Source organism: Melanerpes formicivorus, unplaced genomic scaffold (genome assembly GCF_026170545.1).
Source record: "Melanerpes formicivorus ecotype bairdi unplaced genomic scaffold, bMelFor1.0.p_v2 SCAF_10, whole genome shotgun sequence".
Lineage (NCBI taxonomy): Eukaryota > Metazoa > Chordata > Aves > Piciformes > Picidae > Melanerpes > Melanerpes formicivorus.
Window position 1 is genome coordinate 8999447 of NW_027142362.1, and position 22350 is coordinate 9021796.

Genomic DNA, 22350 nt, shown 5'->3' on the forward strand with positions numbered 1-22350 from the left:
TAAACACTCTTTTTTTTTCAGTGGGGAGAAAAGGAAAGGGGTAGATGGCAACAGGAAAGCTGCTTGAAGTGGCTCTTTGTTGCTTAAATGTGAGTTTTGATGCAGTTGATATTTTCAGCTGTTCGTAATGGACACCTCATGGAAAACTTTTGGAAAACATCTCATTTGGGAACAGCTCTGTCTCCTGTGGTGGTTGAAGGGCGACCTGTTTGCGTGTTGGGTTTTTTTTTCCTGAGCTGTTGTTTTAATCACTTCTTGCCTCAAGTTTTTATTACTTACTGGCATTTACATGAAAATGAAGCATTTGTTTATGTTGATTTCGGCTGCTTGCTTTTTCCTGCTCCCTTTTATGCCACACCAGCTGGATTTCCATGCAAGCAGGAGTAATGATCAAACCTTTACAGGAAAGGTACATACGCACACAGATGCTGGAGATCCTGTTTGGATGATAAGAATGACTTAGCGTGATAGTGAGCCGTGCTTTGTCGAGCTGTTATTCATGCTGCCGTGCTGCTCTCCCACACATCCTGCATTAGTCAGAGTGAAGCATTGAAATTCTACAGTCTTGCTCCCAGCCATATCACCAGTACAGAGCTGGGGCAGTTTAGGGGAGTGTAAAGGAAAGAGGGAGATCATCTGTGATTGTGTCAGTGCTGCTTTCCTTATCATAGAATTGCTTCAGTTGGAAAAGACCTCCAAAGTCATGGAATCCCAACTGTAAACCTAAGACCACCGTGGACTTTAAACCATGCTATGTCCACTTGTTTCTTGAATGCCTCTGAGGACAGTGACTCCACCACCTCCCTGGGCAGCCTGTTCTAATGTCTGGCTATTCTTTCAGGAAAGAAATTTTTCCTGGTAGCCAACCTAAACCTCCCCTGGCACAATTTCAGGCCATTTCCTCTTATCCTATCATCTGATACTAGGGAGAAGAGACAGACCCCCTCCCCACTCCAACCTCCTGTCAAAGAGTTGTAAAGAGCAGTGAGGTCTCCCCTCATATTCCTTTTCTCCAAACTAAACAATTCCAGTTCCCTCAGCTGCTCCTCAGAAGACTTGTTTTCTGGGCCCTTCACCAGCTTCTAACTTTCAAGTAGATAACAGTGAGCGCTGTAGGTTGTGGTGGCAAAATGGTGCACCCTGATTGAGGCAGCAACAACTTAGAATCACTGGTCAGTTTGGATTGGAAGGGGCCTTAAAGATTATGTGGTTTGAACTCCCTGCTGTGAGCAGGGACAGGTAAAAGTCTGAATTTTGGGGAGCAAGGGAATTCCTCATGCCTTGCAGCGTGGGGAAAATTCTTGCCCCTCTCCACTCCTCAATGTTTTTTAGTGTGTTAAGGGATTTTTTAAAACTTAATCTGTGATTCAGGAAAGCAGAATTTGGCTTACATGAGCAAAATAATTAACTTGGCCAGAGGGGATGGCTACGGGAGTGACTTTCTCTTGCTGCATGGCACGTCTGCTGTGAGTGCTAGTCTCAAAAAAACCCCCTTTCAACTGACCTATGGATTTACTAGAAGAAAGGCTGCTTTCAGGTAGGCCCTACACACAGCTTCCCTTTTGGCATTTAAAGGGTTTCATGAGGGGAAAGAAATATGTTAGCTGAAGTGTTTTCCACCTCTTTGCTACAACTGACCCTCTCCTCTTATTGCATAGAAACAGCCCCCCAAAACAAAGCCAACAACTAAAAAAAAACCCTAACACCACCTCCTCTCTTCCCTCACCCTCCTCTGTCGTGTTGTAAAACCTGATTATGAGACAGAGAAGTTTACAAAGTCCTTCCTCTAAGTAGACAGGAATTCTTGCAGAGTCTTGAGTCTCTGATTTCAGTCATAATTACAGACATAAGAGACTGTAAAATATTAACTTCCGTGGGCTTTTAATGAGGCGTTTCATCTTAAATCTGCAGCGCTCCCCTAAGACATCACACTCCTTTAGGTTTGTTTTTTTGAGCTGGGTTTCTCCTGCCTTGCTGGTGACTCATAATTAAGGAAGTCAGAGTTGTAAAATTAACACAGCCTTCTTCCACTAGCCTTTTCACCTCTCTCACAGGGCACACACCTTCTGTTAACTCCTTGTGGAAACAGCAAGGCTTGTTTGGGTAGCAGGCGTAGCTCCTTGTCACCAAGAGCAAGGAGGAAAGTCTGCGCGAAGCGGCTCGGTGATGAAACATGCAGTCGGCACATGGGAAGTGATTCAGCCAAGAACTGATTCATTAACAGCTCGCAGGATGCCAGAGCAGGTTGGAGGCTGGGAAAGCTCCATGGGAAAAGAGAGGTGCTGAATTGTTTGGGAGAAGGGGAGGGACCAAAAGCAGAGGAACCCAAACTAAAGTTTTTTAATCATAGAATCACCCAGGTTGGAAGGGACCTCTGAAGGTCATCTAGTCCAGCACCGCTGCGGGAAGCAGGGACATCCCCACCTAGATCAAGTTACCCAGAGCCCATTTGAGCCTCACCTTGAATATCTCCAGGGATGGGGCTTCTACCACCTCTCAACTGTCATTTTACTACGCAGGCTGCATTTCCTTTAAAGTTGATCAGCCTGGGTAAGCTGATCTTTATAGAATAGAATAATAAACCAAGTTGGAAGAGACCTTCAAGATCATCGTGTCCAACCCATCAACCAATCCAACCCACCCAAACAACCTAGTGGAAGGTGTCCATGCCCATAGCAAGGGAGCTGGAACTAGATGATCCTTGAGGTCCCTTCCAACCCTGACAATTCTGTGATTCTGTAATGAAGAGCATATTCTCAGAAGGAGCCATCTGAGCACATGTGCAGCTCTGCTGTCAAATGGATCCCAAAGGACATCCCTGCAAAGGGGCTCGGTGTGGAGGAGAATGTTGGATGGAAGCATGAGTGTTTGTGGGGCCTGGGCCCCTTGTTTGTGGTGTGCTGTTAATTAGTACTGGTTGTGCAAATAATTATAGATGTGAGTGGCTGTTAAACCAGACTGAAGAGCACTATCATGTTGAGCCAGTGGAATTAATGGGAGACTTAAAAGGTCTGTGTAACTCAAGGAAAGTATCGATCCACATCTGAGCTGCTTTGGAAAATGGGAGATGGGCACTCTGGAAAATTTCACCCTGGATCTTGTTCTCCATGCGGGGGAGGTCCAAACACAGATGTCGAATCTTGAAATAGCTGCTTTTCAAATTACAGGAAAAGCAGCAATGTTTTCACTATATAATAAAGAAAATAACAGCAACGAACCTTGAGTAGCCTCAAACTCTACCAAACAAGATAATTGGAGGCTGTCACACAGTGTATTTTTAGTTATATCTGCTATAAAGTAAACATCATCTTTGCCCAGGACCACCAAAAATGTTTCCATAAGAAATGTTGGCTTTGTCCCAACGTGATAGAAGGCACAAACATTTGTCTGAGCAGTCAGTTCCGACTCCTGGTATTTATATGAAGTTTCTGTTGAAGGCACTGGCGCTTGTATATATTGTGAAGGAGAGTCCAAGGTCTTAAAACTGTCATTTTTCAGCGCACACTATGATAATCACTTTTGCTTTTGTTAGCAGATGGATTTATTTGAGGCAGCAGTTCTTGGTGTGAGACTTCTATCTAAACACTGTGCAGCACATGGGTTTCTTTTGCACTCGTGCAGAAGCAGATTCTTCCCTTGATTCCTTGTGCTGGTTTAGCCCAGGCTCTATCAACAGCTGAGCTCATTTGCAAAGCTCTCCTGACTGCAGTGAAAATAGGAAGACTTTTTTTTCCCCCCTGTAGTATCAAGAAGTGTGTGGACGTGGCACTTTGGGATGTGGTTTAACTGCCACGGTGGTGTTAGGCTGATGGTTGGACATGATGATCTCAGAGGTCTTTTCCAACTGAAACAATTCTATGATTCTAAGGTGAATGTTGAAGCTAGATAAATAGAATGGAATAGGAATGGAATAGGAATGGAATAGGAGTGGAATAGGATAGAATACGAATAGGAATGGAATAGGGATAGGGATAGAATAGGGATAGGGATAGAATAGGGATAGGGATAGAATAGGGATAAGGATAGAATAGGGATAGAATAGGAATAGGCATAGAATAGGCATAGGAATAGAATAGACCAGGTTGGAAGAGACCTTCAATGTTATGTGTAAATCAATTTCATGGAAGCTGACAGAGTAACTGAGGTTTACAGCAGCCTGGGTTGTTTTTCAATTGCTGGCAGGACCACGTGCTCCAGTTATTCAGCCTTCCTGTAGTCACTTTTATTTTGAATGCCCTCTGTGTTATGGAAGATTATCTGAATCTCTTTGGCATTTCCATCTCTCCGTTTTCTCCTTATGAAACTCCTCTGAACATCCAAATACACAGACCCATCAGTATGCCTGGAATCTCCTCGGGGAGAGGAAGCTGCTGGTTCAGTTGGATGGAAGTGTGTTGGGTTTTGGATTTCCCGATGGGAGCTGAAGAGGAGGTTCTGGGAAGAAATGACGAGCTCGGATGATAAATGACTTTTCAAAAAGGCACGCTCCTTCTGAGAGGCTCAGCTTCTTGCTCTGTCTGCTTCCTCCACCCCCAGTCCCCTTAAGGCTTCAGCACAAATGAATTTAGATGAGTCTGACACAGATTTGGGCAAAGAAACTTTGCTGACATAAATAAAAGGGTCAGAGCTGCTTAGAAAAACTGGATTTAAAATTCAGAGGAGTTACAAAAATCATACTGCAAGTCCCATTTGCCCCTCAAAATGTGGGAAAGGGCTTGGATGTGGTACCTTCAGAAACACTTCTGGCCTCGGGTTCTACCTGCATCCCTTGTTCTCTGGAGTTCTGTTCATGGTAAATTAGTTGTGAACTACCCCATTCTTACCAAAATAAAGCTTGCCCTATCTGACAGTGATAACGAGGAGACTTAAGGAGATTTTACCTTGCTTTGGTGATAGCTGTGGGCTTCCTGAGGGTGGAGGGGTACCATCAGAGGTGATTTAACTGCATCACTTCTGCTGCAGTTATTAAAAACAGTGTATCTTTGGGTTTGTGCCTTACAGGGGAATCCACTGCTTCCCTTTGTGTAAGTTCTTATGGTTTAATCAGTTCTTTGAGGTGGCAGTTGGGGAGTGCACCTTGTCTGAGAGCTGCTGTCCACTTTGCAGGGCCAAGTGCAACTGGACATGTGTGTACAGCAGAAATATTGGGGTGTTAATTAGCAAGTTTAGAGTTGAGTTAATAATTAAGCCTTAATTAAACATTAGGATATGTTATGTCCCTTCAGAGGCAGGAGGGTGAAGGACATACATGGCTGGGTCTCTGGAGTGCCTACCTTCTGTGCTAATGGCTATCAGAAAAGGGAGGAGGTGAAAGAGAATGTTGGGGCATATAATTACAAAATGGCTAAAAATAGAGGAAAGGGAGCTGGGTTTGATAGCTCGTAGCCAAGATTATGTAGCTGTGGCAGGAACAGAAGTGGTGTAAATTACAGAGTAGTGAAAAATACAAAGGGAAGAAGAGTTAGGTCGTGATACTACATGACAAAACAAGATCTATCCGTAGCTTTAAAGAAATCTAAATTAAACTAAGCTGTTTTTTGCATGCTGGCAGGGAGGAGAAGTGGATGCAGCTTGGAGCAGAGAGCAGTGCAGTGCAGGACAAGGTGCTTTTAGAGAAGCAACAATGGACAGAGTTTATGGTAAACCAATAAAACGTCCTTGTGTCTGAATCTGAAATTAGACTCTGAAAAATATGGTCTCAAGGCACCTGCTAAAGAGCTTAGCATTACTGGAATCTTAATAAATGACTCATGCTGTCATAATCTGATCCTGACATCAACTCTCCGTGCTGTATTTCTTCAGCTTTCAAGTGGGGGAAGGGGAAGTCTGCAAAGCCTTGGTAAAGACTGAGAAATGTAAATAGGCAGTTGAAGCCCACACGAGGTATCTGGGTGATTTCTGTACTGTTCAAACCCCGAACAACTGCGACTTGAGTAGAAGAATTATGCAGCATCAGAAGAAAAATGGAATAGCTCTTTACCTTTAAAATCTGTACCTGATACTGCAGGCTGTAGATTCTATCAGCCTCTGTTGAAGATTTCATGGCCAGCAGATGCGTGGAGCTGTGTCACCCACTGGCTGTGGTCCCATGCTCACCTGTAAGTACACATGCAGTGGTTGCCCAAAGGGTCTGATAGCCTTTCCACAGGTCCCCAAGCTTCCATTGCTCCCTCTTTGTACTTCCTGCTCCTTTTAACTCATTGTAAAGGTCAGAAGCCTCTGAAGTCAGCTACCATCTGCAAATGTGGAGGAGATGTGGTTTTCTTTCTTTAGTGGGCAGAATAAGCAGTGCACAAGAGCAGCCAGTGTAAGAGAGTGGTGATTGTGGATAGCACTGAGGGGGTGATGAGCTTCTTATCCCTGCTGTTGGCTCTGACACCTGAGTAAGTTCTCTTTTACTTTGGGAGAATCATTTAACTCCATTGCTTTAGGGGTAGTAAAATCTTACCCTCTCCATAGAAGTAAAACCTTCCCCTCCCTAACAGTGTTCAGGGCCAGGTTGGATGGGGCTTTGAGCAACCTGGTCTCTGTTGGAAGGTGTCCCTGCCCATGGCAGGGGAGCTGGAACTGGATGATCCTTACAGTCCCTTCCAACTCAACCCATTCTGTGACTGTATGATAGAGATGTGTTGCAATGAGATGTTTGTTAATTCTTTCAATCTTCTATGAATTTCAGTGCGAAGTAGCAGCATTAATTACTTGTTTCCTCTCTGGCAGAGTGATAACGTGTTGCAAACCTCAGTTTGACGCAGTTCCTTGTATTTCTACAACTTGAATGACAGCACTGTTAAAACTGCATTAGAGACTGGAAAATATACTGATGCTGAGCAGATTGAGGGGAAAGAGATGGCAAGGGATCAGCTTTTTGAATTACAAATGTGCTGCATGGGTTGGGCTTTTTTGATTCAGTGTTGTTCATTTGGCCAATACTCGGGGAAAGTTGTGATTTTATCCAGCTTCTCAGTGAAGTCTTGTGGCTATTGCAGTGCTCTGCACATGAAAGCCAGATTCAGCTACAGGAACAAATCCTTACTTTCCTGGTGTAGACCAGATGTTGGGCCAGTAAGGAATCACTTACCATGTTTTGCGCTGAAGAGAAAAACCACAGCCTGTGGCCATACTTCTTGGTGCATTTCAGAACATCTTGGTGACTTGTTTGTCCTGGGTTTAAAAAGCAGCTTCTGCTCCTGGTTTTTAATAAGAACCCCTTAAAAATGTGTACCTTAAATTTTCTTTTCTTGGTTGTTCTTCTTTTTTTCCTTGCCCCTTCTTGCACATGCTGGTGTTACTGGATACTTGAGCTTTCACATGTTTTGCTGTCTTGGAAGATTAATGACAGGGATATCTGCCTTATGGGTTTGGCAAACAGGAGTGGATGTGTGTGAATGGCTCTCTGACAGAGTAAATCTGAACCTTGACAACTCCCCTTCTAAAATCTTACTGCTTATATCCTTTGCTTAATTTGCATTGCTGCATTCCATTGATTTCAACTTTCCTTTAAGGGGTGCAAGGTTCATTACCCATCTGGAGGAAAGAAGTTGTCATGGAGGTGTTGAGTAGAAGGTTGGACTCGATGATCTTAGAGGTCTTTTCCAACCTTTGTGATTCTGTAATTCTCTGAAAATTCTCAGAGGAAAAGAAATAACAAGTACATCTCTTGAAGTGTGGCGTTTGGCTTTTTCTTTCCTGATTCAAGACCTTAATAAATTAAACCAGGCTTTAAAGAACAAATCCAAAACGCGCGCAGACAACGACAACGAAACCAACAAAAACCTCAACCCCAAAACAACAACAAAACCCCCCAACCAGGCCTGGAAATCAAATTCCTGTTCTGAAATGTTATTTACTCCTTTTTCAGACAATTGCAGAGGTTTGGTTAAGAAAGAAACCCAAAGCTTTCAGTGTTCCTGTCATTCTTTGCCCCTCCCTTCTCTGTTTTTGCTATTAGGACTCACGCTTGCCCTTTGTTCTTTGAGCAACAGTTGTCTGGACAGTTTGGAGTAGGAGTTTCAGGTGTTAAACTTTCCTTGTAACAACATACAAGGATGGATCAGTCCTCAAGGTGCTGAGCCTGAGGGGTTTTTTTTGTTTCTTATGGGCACTGCAATGGTGTCCTGACCATACCTTGTGTTGTTGTGAAAGCAACTAAATTACCTGACTGCATTCCTGAGGTCTTGGTCTCCATTTCTTCATTTTAAAATTAATCTCTGGTTATAACTGCACTAGGTGTGGAGTAACCTCTCAACTGTCTGATTCTTGATCATGGTTGCAGCCCTCGAGCCTTTGTCTAACTTCTCTTCGGGCATATTTACCAAGTACTGAGTCCTCTGAGCTGTAGGATATGGGTGCACAGTCATTGCCTTCATTGCTAACACCCACAACATGGGCTGGGACAAACCTTCCCCTCCCTAAAAGTGTTCAAGGCCAGGTTGGATGGGGCTTTGAGCAGCCTGGTCTCTAGTGGAAGGTGTCCCTGCCCATGGCAGGGGAGCTGGAACTGGATGATTCTTACAGTCCCTTCTAACCCAAGCCATTCTGTGATTCTATGATTGACATCACAGAGCTGCTGTCTTCCTCTCTGTCCCTTCCTTTGTCATATCAAGACTTTGTCTGAATCAGTGTTGAATTGATTTATTTGTTCTGAACCCCTGCTAACTGCTCTCAGCTCGGGGATCTTGCTGCCTTTTGGCTTTGTTTTCCCTTTGTCTTGCAGGCTTTTGTGGCCCACATGCTCTCAGGCTTGCGGGCAGTGATAACAACACCTCATCAGATTAGCCTCAGTCAAACAGGCTTGTGGATCACAATATTTTCTTATCTTGCAATTTCAGGACATGTGCTAGTTACAAAAGATGAACCAGAACAGCCTCTGGCAGTGAGTCTGCATCACCTGCTTGCTCTAAACATTGACACTGTGAAAAGAACAACTCTTTACAACTTTTGCTATTTAATTTCACCGTGCAATATGGAGACACTGTGAAGACATAGATGTCCCACCAAAGCAAATAGTGCTGCTTTTGGAGAGAACTTCTGGGAAGTATCCTTCTTTGGAGAGATTCCAAACCCACCTGGACATAATGATCCTGGGCAACCTGCTGTGGGTGGCCCTGCTTTAGTAGGGGTGTTGGACTGGATGATCTCCAAAGGTCCCTTCCAACACCCACCATGCTGGGATTCTGGGATTTAGCAGAGCACAGTGTTTGATCATGTAATCTTCTATCCCATTTCAGCCATAGTTATTTGTTGCTTTGGAGAAAATAACTCCTTGAGAGTTGAGTCAGGAGAGCAGAAAGAAATAAAGCTGCTCTGGTCCTTAGCCATGTTCTTCCCAAGAACATGCAGACAATGTTGTTTTGTCCCAAGTCCCTGAACAGAGAGCTTGAGAAGAGATTTCACAATCCCAGAAATGTAATTAGCCCCCAGAGCTTTGGGGAAATATCATTTCTTCTACCTTATCTTCTTATTGAGGGGAGAGGGGAGAAGGGGAAGTTACTATGTTTGAAAATAAACCATATGGTTCTGTCATTCTAAAAAGGCCTTTTTTTTAGATGAGGTTGTAGAGAAGTCCATTTCTTCTGCCTTACAGACAGTGTTCATGCCATGAGCAGTGGTAGACAGCAAGGCCAACACATTTTCCACAGCGTGTAGTCTCTGCTAACAAACATGAGTAGCTGTGATACTAGTGATTGAGAGAGCTCTGGTGGGGTCTTAGCCTGGTTGTGGTGTAGATAACCTCTGAAGCTGTTCAGGATTTGGGGACTGGTCAGACAACAGTGACTTGATGTCTTTCTTCACTGTCTCCTGCAAGAACTTTGTTGGTGGAAGGGCTCCTCCACTAACCTGGGTGGTGAGGGCCATGGATCCAAAGCGAGCCAAGAATGTGGATGTAGTTACTTAAAGTCTTCATAGCTTGTACCAAGGACCCTGGGGTGATGGGAACCAGTGCACTTTATCCTTCAGCTGACTGAGAGGTTTGTTGTAGGTGCAAAGAGTTTCTTCTCTCCTGGAAATGCAGGGAGAGACTCATCCTTGTACCTAATCCCCATGTCATACATGCTCTGGCTTAGCCCATCTCATCAGCTAACCTCACCCCAAGTCTGTCCCTGCAGCTCTGATGTCCATTTGAAGGTGACTGGGGACAGTAAGAACATTTACCATAGGTGTGTTTCTTGTGGGATACTTGGAATCATCTCTCTAAGTCTTCTTTTTTCTCCTGTCTTCCCCCTTAGATGCAACATACCCTTCCAAGCAGGCAAAGCCATTTGAAAGAACAGAAAAGCAGTCCTGTCTTGTTCCTTGTCTCAGCCTATTCTATTTCAGTTAAATTTAGTGACCATTTTCACACTTTTGGTATTATTTTGTTATTAATTTTTCCAAACTGACAAGTTTTTGGGTCACATAAGCCAACTCTTGACCCCAGTGTAATCAATACCAAGATTCCTACCTTCTACAGAAGATCAGTTCTAGATGTTGGCACCCTCCCTCTGAGGCTTCCACCTGGAAAGCCCAATTTTTGCTTGCCTGTCCTCAGAAGGAGCTTGACATAAGGACACACTTGGAAAACGTGCCAGACACTCAGCTGGTTGGTCACCCCATCACAGAGCAGCCTGAGGAGAAGGCGTGACCCGTAGATAACAAGCACAGTATGAAGAAATACATACTAGAAATAACAACTGTGGGCACTGGGCATCTCCCAGGCCTGTAATGGACTTGCAGCTTTTAGATGGGTTTGTAAACCTGTACCAGCAAGTCCCTCAGTGGTGGCATGGCCTCCACATGCACCTCATACCCAACAGTTACATGACATGTTTTCCTGCTGCCCTAAATCAAGTGCTTGCAATGGTTGTGTTTTGATTTCCTCCTTGTTGTAGCAGTGTTTACAAGAGGGGTGTGTGTGTGGGGAGGGGTGTGTGTGTGTGTGCTACCAAGCTCTGCCAGAGAAGCTTTTGGGAAAGCTCTCTTAGGGCAGCCAAGAGGAGCACAACCACCGTTTGAAGAATTGTTTGTGTGTTTTGGTTTGGCTTTGTTTTGTTTTGCTACATTTGCTGCCAACACAAAGAACCAAGGGAAATAATTCTGAGTAAAATTTCAATTTTCTGCCCCCTCCTCCTCCTTCTCCCTCCCTCATCCCCCCCCTTTTTTTTCCCCCTTTTTTCCATTCCTGGACAAATTAAAAAATAGAAATATTTCATTTCCCTGAGCCCCTGAAGTGTTTCACTTCAGTCATTAGGAAAAAGAAAGGAAATGAAGGGTTAGACTTCAAAGCAAGTGCCTGGAGGCAGTTCCCATTTAGTGGCTCAGGGAGCTGAGCCCTCGTTCAGGGTAGAAGAGACCCTGCTCCAGCTCTTTCCTCTGCTAGAAAGGATCTGAATGCAGTTGTCTTGCTTCCCAGGAAAGTTTGCTAGGAACAGGCTCTTCTGGGGTTGAGGACAGGTGAAAAATGGGTTTGAGGAGGCACAGGCTAGATGTGAAAACAAAAGTAAGCGATGCTGGGAGTTATTTTTTCCTTTCAAGGTCTTCGTAGCAATTTTGCATCCTTTTGTCACAATGGGACTCAGGATTGTTTTGGTTGGAAGAGACCTTTAAGATCATCAATTCCAACCTTCAGCCAAAGACCACCATGGCCAATTGCCCATGGCCTGAAGTGCCATGTTGACATGTATGGCATAGCTCTGTACTTCAAAAGCCTAGTTTCATTAGCACATGTTTTAAATCCTTTGACACGGACAGCAGAAGATGTTGAGGGCTGTGCAGATGGCCTGTTGGTTTAGGATACAGAAACACTTCAGGAGAGCTACTAAATGGATGGATTTTCACTTGCTGTAGCTCTGCCTCCAAATTAACCTCTTTTCAGAAGATTAATAAATCCAGAGCAAGGCTGTTACATGAAACAAAGATTTCACGGTTTTCAGAGTTAAGTCCTTGGCCTGAAGATTGTGATTGGAGTCATAGAATCACAGGATTGTTTCAGTTGGAAAAGACCTTTAAGATCATCAAGTCCAGCCATTAACCCAACAGTGCCAAGTCACCACTAAACCATGTCACTAAGCACTGCACCTCTGTGTTCTTTAAATCCCTCCAGGAATGGTGGCTCCACCACTTCCCTGGGTAGCCTGTTCCAGGGCTTGACAACCCCTTCCACAGAGAAATTGCTCCTAATGTCCAACCTAAACCTCCCTGGTGCAACTCATCCTATCACATGTTGCTTGGGAGAAGAGACCAACTCTCACCTGGCCCCAACTTCCTTTCAGGGAGTTGTAGAGAGCCAGAAGGTCTCCCCTCAGCCTCCAGTCTGAGCAACCCCAGTTCCCTTAGCTGCTCAACAGCCCTGTTCTCCAGACCCTTCACCAGTTTTATGCCTTTCTCTGGACCCACTCCAGCACCTCAATGTCCTTCTTAGACTGAGAAGCATAGAATCATTTTATTTGGAAATGTCCTGTAAGATCAGCAAGTCCAGTGCCTCCTTGCAGCACTATCTCAGCAGGTTTTGGTGACTACCACTTTCTGGGTTTGTGTCAAGATGCTCCGTTAGCCATGCTGCCTGTGCTTGGAGCCTCCTTCTGAAGTCTGCAGTCTTCACACGAGGTTCCCCTGTGCAGCATTTGATGGGATGTGGTCAGTAGTATGCCTGTATTAATGCCAGCCTAAATTGCTCTCCTCTTTATCTTCTGACTGCAGATCATTAGATGGCCGGCTGCAAGTATCCCACCGGAAGGGTCTTCCCCATGTGATCTACTGCCGGCTGTGGCGGTGGCCGGACCTGCATAGCCACCATGAGCTGCGTGCCATGGAGATGTGCGAGTATGCCTTCAACATGAAGAAGGATGAAGTCTGTGTGAATCCTTACCATTACCAAAGAGTGGAGACCCCAGGTACTGCTGGCTCCGGCTGTGGGTGCTCAGCTTCTCAGTGCCAGTCGAAAGGATTCCTAAGTGCATTTCAAAACTGAAGACAGCAGCAGGAGTCGGGGTTTAAAACCAAAGAGCATCAATTATTGATGATAATTTCTTTCTGTATGCAGTAGAATAATTTATGAATCTGCACTCAGGGGAAAAATACAATTTCAAATCAATAAAATCCAAGATGAGCAGGTTGCATTGTTGCCAGGTTCCTAATGTGGCCTGGTGTGCACATAAACAACTCACACATGCAGTAGACACCAGGATTAACCATGGCAATGTCCAGTGCATCCCTAATTGTTGGTATTAAATTAAGGATAAACTCACTGTTAAGTTGAAGTGGGTTTGAGAATAGCTCCTAACACAACTGAACTTCCTTTTCTGAAGTCTCCTCCTGCCTCTAAAGAAGCCTTTCATCTGGAGCTGCAGATCCTTCTGCTGCATGTCAGTGCAAATCTGCAGAACCAGTCTGGATGTTTATGCTAATCCTACCTTGCTGCTTCATTTTATGGGAAATATATTCCTTTTGAATTATGTGGTGGAACTTCTCTTTAATGGTTTTTCAAGAAGACCTGTTTCATTGCCTTAGAAGGGGCAGCCAGACTAGGTGTGTTCAGCTAGGCACGTATCCTGTCCCCAGCTGAGCTCTGTTAAGAGCTGCTTTAACTGCTGATCTTTCTTTCATAGAATCGTATGGTTGGAAGGGACCTCGGAAGGTCATCTAGTCCAATCCCCCTGCTGTCAGCCGGGGCATCCCCAACTAGATCAGTTTGCTCAGAGCCTCCAGCAGCCTGACCATGAATGTCTCCAGGGATGGGGCCTCCACCTCCTCCCTGCGTAACCCATTCCCATGTTTCACCAACCTCATAGTAAAGAACTTCTTCCTAATATCCAATTTAAATCTACCTTGCTCCAATTTAAAACCATTGCCCCTTGCCCTATTGCCAGATGCCCTTGCAAACAGTCCCTGCCCAGCTTTCCTGTAGCCCCCCTGCAGTCTCTGGAGGAGCAAGCGTCACATTGTGTCCCTTAATTAGCGACTCTGGTGTTGCGTCTGTTTAAGGGTGTTCCTCCAAACTGGTTCCTCTTCATTTTCCAGAGTTTCAATCATTTTAGTTTAAAGCTGCTTAACGTTGCTGCTGTGTCTTTTTTGTTCCTTCCCGTTTGTGCAGTGTTACCTCCAGTGCTGGTGCCTCGGCACACAGAGATCCCAGCTGAGTTCCCACCATTAGATGACTACAGCCATTCTATTCCAGAGAACACTAACTTCCCAGCAGGTATCGAGCCACAGAGCAACTACATTCCAGGTACTGTAGAGCTTCCATACTGGGAGGGGAGGGAGCAGGGTCATATTGCACAGTGGGTTGTGTCTGTGTATGCCAGGCTGGATGACTGGAATGTCTTTCCATCGTTACTGTGAGGCTAAGGAGTGGGAACCTATGCAAAAATAGATGAAAGCTGTAAATGTAGGCACACCACAGTGCTGTTTATAGTTGGGGTTTGTTTTCTTTAAACTCACCTCTTCCCTTTCAACATTCAGTTTATTGTGGATTATAAAGCTGAATGTTCCCTGAAGTTTAGGTTTGAATGACATTCAGCCATTTTACTTTGAGTAAAACCCTCGAAATTTCTGATGGAATTGAGCTCTTCTATTTATGTATCTCTTTTACAAGCAATTTACACCTTATTTGCATGGGCAAGCTATGCAGCTGCACACCAGGAGAGGGAAAATACGTGGACAGAAAACTCTCTTCATGGCTTAAAGTTTCATGGGATTGAAAATCCAGATTTTTTTTGTTTCCCCCTCCTGTGTTACTCACAAACACACTGTGCCCATTAGCCCGGCTGTGCCAGCTCCTCCTCTCAGCAGCTTGAGGAAGAAAAGTAATAAAAAGGAAGTGGAGCTCCTTGTGAATAATGAAGTAAATGTTTCTGGTGGCTAAAATTCAGTTGCAATGACAGTATGATCGTTTTGTGCTTCCAGAGACACCTCCTCCAGGCTATTTGAGTGAGGATGGAGAAACTAGTGACCACCAGATGAACCCCAGCATGGATGCAGGTAAGTCGTCTCTTACCGTTTGCTGCAGCTTTCTAGGTCATCTCAGAGACTCCTTTAAAGTTTTACTTTGAGGCACCGAAGATCAAATGGTGGTTTGAGGTATTTTATCCCTGTAGGAGTGCAAGCATAGACTGCCACCTCATGCAAAGCACAGGGCTGTGTGTTTTACTGCTGTTGGTGAATGGTACAGCATGTTCCTGTTCTCCTCAGCATCTATCATTAGATACTGCTAAGTAGGAGCCTGTAACAAGGGGGAAACATCCAAGGGTGATTATGTTGTGTTCATGTCCATGCATCTGTAGGCATATGAAAATTGGGCATGTAAGCAGGCACCTTTCCACAGAGAAATTCTTCTCCTCACTTGGCTGCTTACTGTACATACTGGAATGTCCGGTTTAGGTGTATATTTGAGAGAGATGAGGGTTGAAATGGGTTTGTCATTTATCCCAAAGGAAGTTAAAAGTCTGAGTTCTCTCTTGCTGCCAAGAAAACAAGTAACCAGGTGTAGTGAGCAGCCTCAGTGCTGCTGCTGACCTTTATCAGCATGGAAATTAAACATGTAGGTTTCCTCTTTCAGGGACTGTTTAAGGCATCTTGTTGATCCGAGTGGTGTAGGAACCACTGATCCAGGCTCTGAATACGTAAAACTTGTGCTTGAAAAGCAAATACACGTCCTTGATTAGAAAGTCTGATGCTTTACAAGAGGGATATGCAAATCCATGGCACTTACATTAAAGATAGACAGGCAGAAGCTAATTAGTGCAGATACAGCACACAAATATCCTGGTTTCTGTGCCTGTCTGCAGCCGTAGCGCGTCCGTGGGATTCTAAAAGAGGGAGGAGAGATTTGCAGTCTCTCGCTGCAGTGCTACAGATGGAAGGGGAGGCAGCGTGGGTTGGTTTGTCTACATCAAACACAAGCCTATTGACACAATCCATTTTAGTGCATACAATTATTGGTCATGTGGTTGACATGTGGAATGTATGTATGGCTTGTTGGGAAGTCAGCTGGAACAGGAGCGGCCTGGAAGGAGCTATAAATACTCCATTTAGGTTCCAGTGCTATATCCCTTCCTTCAGATGCCATGGACTTCCCTCTTTAGAGAAAAACACATTTTAAAGAAAGCAGCCAAACTCAGGGTGAGAGGGAAGAGCAAAAATGGGCTGTGCCACCTGCCTGCATCCATGTTGCAGCCAGGGTCTGTGGAAATTGCTCTGGACATCCAAGTGCAGATATTTGAAACAGATGCACAGAATTTGTGGACCACAATAAAAGGATTTGGGATAAAATGCTGACAGTTACTTGGTCACATCTGCATAGATGGATACAATACTCCACTGTCCCCAAACCAGTGAGATTTGTTGATGTAAAATGGTGTGGGTTTGACTGTTAAAATGTTTTGTGCCTAGCAATGGAACATCAAGCTCTTAAATGCCCAGCTAACTAGGTTTTGTAGAATGCATTGGGTTGGAAGGGACCTCTAAAGGTCATCTAGTCCAGCCCCCCTGCAGTCTCAGGGACATCCCCAGCTAGATCAAATTCCTCAGAGCCCCACCAAGCCTGACCCAGAATGTCTTCAGGGATGGGGCCCCTACCAGCTCCCTGGGCAATTTGTTTCAGTCTTGCACTACCCTCATAGTAAAGAATTTCTTCCTAATGTCCAACTTAAAGTGACTCTAGTCTAGTTTAAAAGAACTTGACAGGAGTCAAGTGTTGACATCTGCAAGTGAAAGTCAAGCAAACAACTGCATGCTCAGTGTTGAGAATTAATGGGTTAAGCTTAAGTGAAGGTATTAGGAGGATGCTTAGATGTAGCAAGTTGATAGAAATAATAACATCTGGAAGCTCATTTAAAGAGTCATCAACATCAGAGAAAGCTTCTGGTGTCACAAAATGAGACTGAAGTGAGAAGTGGGTTATCCCCTCAACAAGCCTGGGCAGCACTGAACATTCTGTGCAAGTGTTTTCCCTTGTGCAGATGCCAGACTAACAATTACCATGTCTTGATTTTCAGGTTCTCCAAACTTATCACCAAACCCAATGTCTCCAGCACACAATAATCTGGGTAAGCACATGATCTTGAGAACTGTGTGTAATTAAAGTCTGGATAGTGACATTTTAATGATGATGTTGTTTTCTTGAGGTTGTGAGCACTGATCATATTCCTTTTTGCTAATCCTCTTGCTGTGATAACAGAGGTTCAGAGTAACCCTGTATGGCACAAAGACATTTGAAGTTGCATGACATAAAGAAATCTGAACTGGCATCAGAGAGTTAAATAAAAACCTGAGAAGTGTTGTCAGGTGAAGATCAGAAGGAATGAGTGAGGGGCTGCAGCAACAAGACACCTTTTGATGACATGAGTTTGCAAGGGCTCTGTCCATTTTGCTGCTGGTTTTGTGTCCTTAGATTTTTTAGAGGATGCAGCTTGAGGGTAATTTTTTTTTCTCTTGGAAAGTTACTTTGTAAATTTGTGGTGCTTACTGGTCTCTTTCACAGTGTACCACAGCAACTTATGATTTGTCATGTTTATTAACTTGGTGTAATATCCATTACAGAGTAAAAGCTGTTATCCACACCTTGTGGGCAGAGGGCTGAGGTTCAGAACAGTGGAGTTGCCCGAACTGCTTCATCAGCTCAGGCAATCTGCTTGATGGAAGGGCAGCAAATTCATTCCATCCTCACCTAAACCCAGCTCTGGAGCAAAGCCACAGCCCCAACACAGCAAGCATGCAGTCACACAGCACAGACAGGCATGGCCTTGAGGAGGGTTTGGGTGGCAGTGGTTGGGGACTCCTACCAAAACCACAAGTGCTGGAGTGGTGTCAGACCACATGGGAGGTCTACCTGATGGAACTTCCTAGACTGCATAGGGACTGCAGCCCTGTGCCTTAAACCACTGGAATAACTCATGGTCCAAGAATGAAATGAGCAAAGAGGAGGAGGTTAGTTGGTTGGTGTGCAGTTGGAGCATCTGCATCAATGGAGAGAGGGCAGGAATGCTGGAGGATGAAGAGGTATAGATCTCATAGACAACATAATTTGAACACCAGAGGTGTTTGAGCATAAGACCATGCTCAAGTTTGCTGTCTTAGAATCATAGAATCATTCTGGTTAGAAAGACCTCTAAGATCAAGTCCAGCCTAATGCTACCATGACCACTAAACCATGTCCTGAGGTGCCACATCTACACATATTTATAACACCTCTAGGGATGGTGACTCCACCACTGCCCTAGGCAGCTTATTTTTGTTTTCCCTCCCCCACCCAACTCCATCCTGGGCACCAGGAATAGTCCAGCCCTAAGTGATTACTGGATGACTGCTGTCACTGATTGACTCCATAACCTGGAGACATTAAACAGGAGGAAAGCTGAAGAAGAAACAGCAGTTGTGAACCCCTTTCCTTTTGATATAAAGCACCTTTACCTACTACTAGAGGTTTTGTGGCTATCTCTGAACCTCTGTTAGTTTCTCAAATGGCTCTGCCCTTTATTTTCATACCTGCAGCCATAAGAGATTTGATCTCCATCAGGTTGAGCTCTTACCCTATTTGAAATTGCTCTCAATGGTCTGTCATAAAAAGCACTCACAGCTCTGGCTGGCTGCTGGATCTGCTCTCCAAATGTTCATTAAGCCAGCAGACAGAGGCCACTTGAGATTCCTTGTGAATAACCATAGCCATAAAGTTTACATATGCTTTTAATCCTGGCACAGGACACTTTTGACACTGCTCCAGAATTTGTCAGTCATTGGCTGACTTCTGGATATCTTGGGGCTGTTGAAGAGGGGATTTCTTTTCTCTTTTTTTAAAGCATGGGGTTTATTGCCATGGTGCCACTAAATTGTTATTTACTTTAACTATTGAAGCCCAAGAAGAGAGATCCCTTCCAACCTCTTCCATCATTCTGTGACTTACTTGTCTCTCCCCTGCCTCTGTTGCCTCTCTCTCTCCCCTGCCTCCCCTGCCTCTGTCGCCTCTCTCTCTCCCCTGCCTCCCCTGCCTCTGTCGCCTCTCTCTCTCCCCTGCCTCCCCTGCCTCTGTTGCCTCTCTCTCTCCCCTGCCTCCCCTGCCTCTGTTGCCTCTCTCTCTCCCCTGCCTCCCCTGCCTCTGTTGCCTCTCTCTCTCCCCTGCCTCCCCTGCCTCTGTCGCCTCTCTCTCTCCCCTGCCTCCCCCCTCCACTGCCTCCCCTGCCTCTGTCGCCTCTCCCTCTCCCCTGCCTCTGTCGCCTCTCTCTCTCCCCTGCCTCCCCCTCTCCACTGCCTCCCCTGCTGCTCTCGCCTCTCCCTCTCCCCTGCCGCTCTCGCCTCTCCCTCTCCCCTGCCGCTCTCGCCTCTCCCTCTCCCCTGCCGCTCTCACCTCTCCCTCTCCCCTGCCGCTCTCGCCTCTCCCTCTCCCCTGCCTCTGTCTCTCTTTCATTTGGATCGATTATGTTCCAGTGTGCTGCCTAGGAAGTGACTGAGAATTTCTAGCAATTTTACATCTTCTTTTAGCCTAAAAATAAAAAGCCAATTACATGTAACAAGCACAAGCTGGCAAGCTGGCTGTGGCATCTGCCTTACGTAAGGCGAAAAGGAGTTTTCTAGGAAAGAGGCCCCAGTGAATATCCTCTCTAACAGGGACACTGGGGTTTATGTTTTTTAGCACACTGCTCAGCTGATGGACCTGTCAGATACATAATGTGCTGTCTGGTGACAAAAGCTAAGTAGGAGCAGGTGAAGCTGGAGTTTAAGGAGAAGGCATCAGAATAGCATTTCAGTTTACTGACATGGAAAAGGGAACTTCAAGCTTTGCAAACCAAGTATTTGTTGCTCTTAGTCAAGAGCTGCCACAAATGAAGAACTTCTCATCTCCTCAAAAAATTGCTGTAAATGTTTGCATGTGAGGAAGCTGAAGGTTAATAAATGAAATGATACATAGCTGAGCACCTCTTAAAACTGTCAAAGCACAAAGCTGTCATCATCTGTACCTTGGGGATGGTGTATCTAAAGTAAAGGACTGCTCACAGCAGCGTAGGTATCAGGCAGACCCTCAGCCTGATGGTCTCTGCAGCCCAGAATACGATTGCACAGGCTGGGAGAGCAAAACTTCTCAGTTGTGTGGCTTTTCCCTCCAGCCAGTTGGACAGAAGTTAGCTGGTGGATGCTGGCCTGCAGTGCTCCTGCTTTTGCTGTGCTGTATAATTCAGTGGCTAAGCAGAATGCTCCAGTGTCTAGGGCTGTACTTTGATCTGCTGAAGTTTAATCAGGCTTTGGCTGGGCGTTTGTTAAGAAAATTGAATAGAATTTTTAAAACCACAACAGTGTGGAATGAGGAAAATAAACCAGCAAGCTCCCAGCAGCAGAGCTCAGTGGGCTTTGGCAGTTTTGCCATTAAGAAAATAATGTCACATTATTGATGTCCATTTATTTGATCAGAACTACCTGATGCTTTTCAGACAGCTTACTTTGTGCAAGCTGAACTTTGGACTTAAAATCCCATGGCCATATTCCAGAGAATTACAAAGGCAATAACCTAAGCATGAGACAAACCAGCTAGGATGATAGAAGCCAGGCTTGTCTGAGGTGCAGTAAAGCTGTGAGACTAATATGGGGTGGAAGGAACTTGGGGAGTTTCATCTTCCCCATTCACAGGCACAAAAGTGTTTCAAGGTGACATACTGGGATGGTTTTTATCTCCTTTCTGCTTGTGTACTTGACTTGGTAGTTTTGATCCAAGTTTCAGTTGTGAGATTTTCATAGTATCACAGAATGGTAAGGGTTGGGAGGGACCTCTGGAGATCTTTGAGCCCACACCCTGTGCTAACACAGGTTTCAGTTGTCAAACATACAAGCTTTAAGTGGAAGTTGCAGAAATACATGGGATCACAGAATAGTCTGGTCATCTAGTCTAGCCCCCATGAGGGGTAGTGGCTTCAAAATGGAAGAAGCTGGATTGAGATCAGACATTAGGAAGAAATCCTTCTCCGTGAGGGTGGTGAGGCACTGGAACAGGTTGCCCACAGAAGTTGTGGAGGCTCCAAACCTGCAAGTGTTCAGAGCCAAGCCAGATGGAGCCCTGAGCAACATGGTCTAATAGGAGGTGTCCCTGCCCATGATAGGGGGGTTGGAACTAGACAATCTTTAAGGTCCCTTCTAGCTCAAACCATTCTGTGATTCGATATCCGGTGATCTCTCTGTATTACTGAAAGACAAACTGGAGAAAATACAGAACACAACTAGAATGAGAGCAGAGTTGCCAGTGATGTGGCCATTGGGAATGAAGTCAGGGAGTTTGTGCTGGCCAAGGGCCAGGCCTGAGGTTGCATGTGCATTGTTTAGTGGAGCAAGGCAGTCCCTTGGGGCACAGGAAATCCATTGTCAGTGTTTGCACCGCAAACGACTTGACGCAAAAGCTGTATGTGAAATAAGCACAGACTCTACCCTCACATCACAGACTCATAGAAGCAGTAAGGTTGGAAAAGATCTCCAAGATCATCAAGTCCAACCATTAACCCAGAATTGCCAGGTCCCTCAGCAACTCTTCTAGATGTTGTTTGAACAGTTCCAGGGACAGTGACTGCACCACTGCCCTGGGCAGCCTGTTCCAGTTCTTAACCACACTTTCAGTGAAGAAGTTGTTCCTGATGTCCAAACTAAACCTCCTGTGGCACAACTTGAAGCTGTTTCCTCTCATCCTGTTTCTTATTATTAGGGATTAGAAACCAGCCCACACCCTGGCTCCAACCTCCTTTCTGGGAGTTGTAGAGAACCAAAAGGTCTCCTCTCAGCCTCCTTTTCTCCCGGCTGAACAACCCCAGTTCCCTCAGCTGCTCCTCACCATCCTGTTCTCCAGACTCTTCACCAGCTTTGTTGCCCTTCTCTGGTTGTGCTGCAGCCCCTTAATGTCCTGCCTGGAGTGAAGGGCCCAGTTCTGTCAGTACCATCAGGCTCTCTGATTCTGTGTTGAAATGCTGTTTCCCAGAGCAGCCCTTCTCAAAGCACCAAGGGGAAGGGAGTGTGCACACATTTATCTTCCTATGTCTGAGGAGGGAGTTAGATTGAATGTGGCTACAACTTCCCCAGGTGGGTCAAGTGTCAGTAACTTCTGATGACATTGTGTCCCAAATGCACTGACTGAAATTAGGATAACAGCCACTCTTCTGCTTAGAGCACAGTGTAGAGAGTGCAAAGCAGCCAGCATTTTCCCCCTCTGCAGCTGAACAGATAGGGCTTTCCATCTTGTAGGGAAGATGCATGGGGATAGTCCCAATCCTCAGTGGACACTTGTGAAAGCAGAGCTGGAGTAAGTCAAGGTTGAAATTGTACAGAGGCAATTCAAGCAGGATTTGCTTGGTTTTAATGCATCATGTTTGAGATGATTGTGTAGCCCCTCAGGATTCTTTAGCTCTAGCA

The 22350-nt window shown here is 45.2% G+C and overlaps 1 protein-coding gene across 1 annotated transcript in view; it reads left to right on the forward strand.

Moving 5' to 3' along the window:
• SMAD3 (SMAD family member 3) overlaps positions 1-22350 on the forward strand; it is a 91518-nt gene that overhangs the window by 53060 nt on the left and 16108 nt on the right. The window contains exons 2-5 of the mRNA XM_068143541.1: positions 12676-12869; positions 14069-14203; positions 14881-14955; positions 16971-17021. Of these exons, the coding sequence (XP_067999642.1) occupies positions 12676-12869; positions 14069-14203; positions 14881-14955; positions 16971-17021 (455 nt within the window). The remainder of the gene's footprint in view (positions 1-12675; positions 12870-14068; positions 14204-14880; positions 14956-16970; positions 17022-22350) is intronic.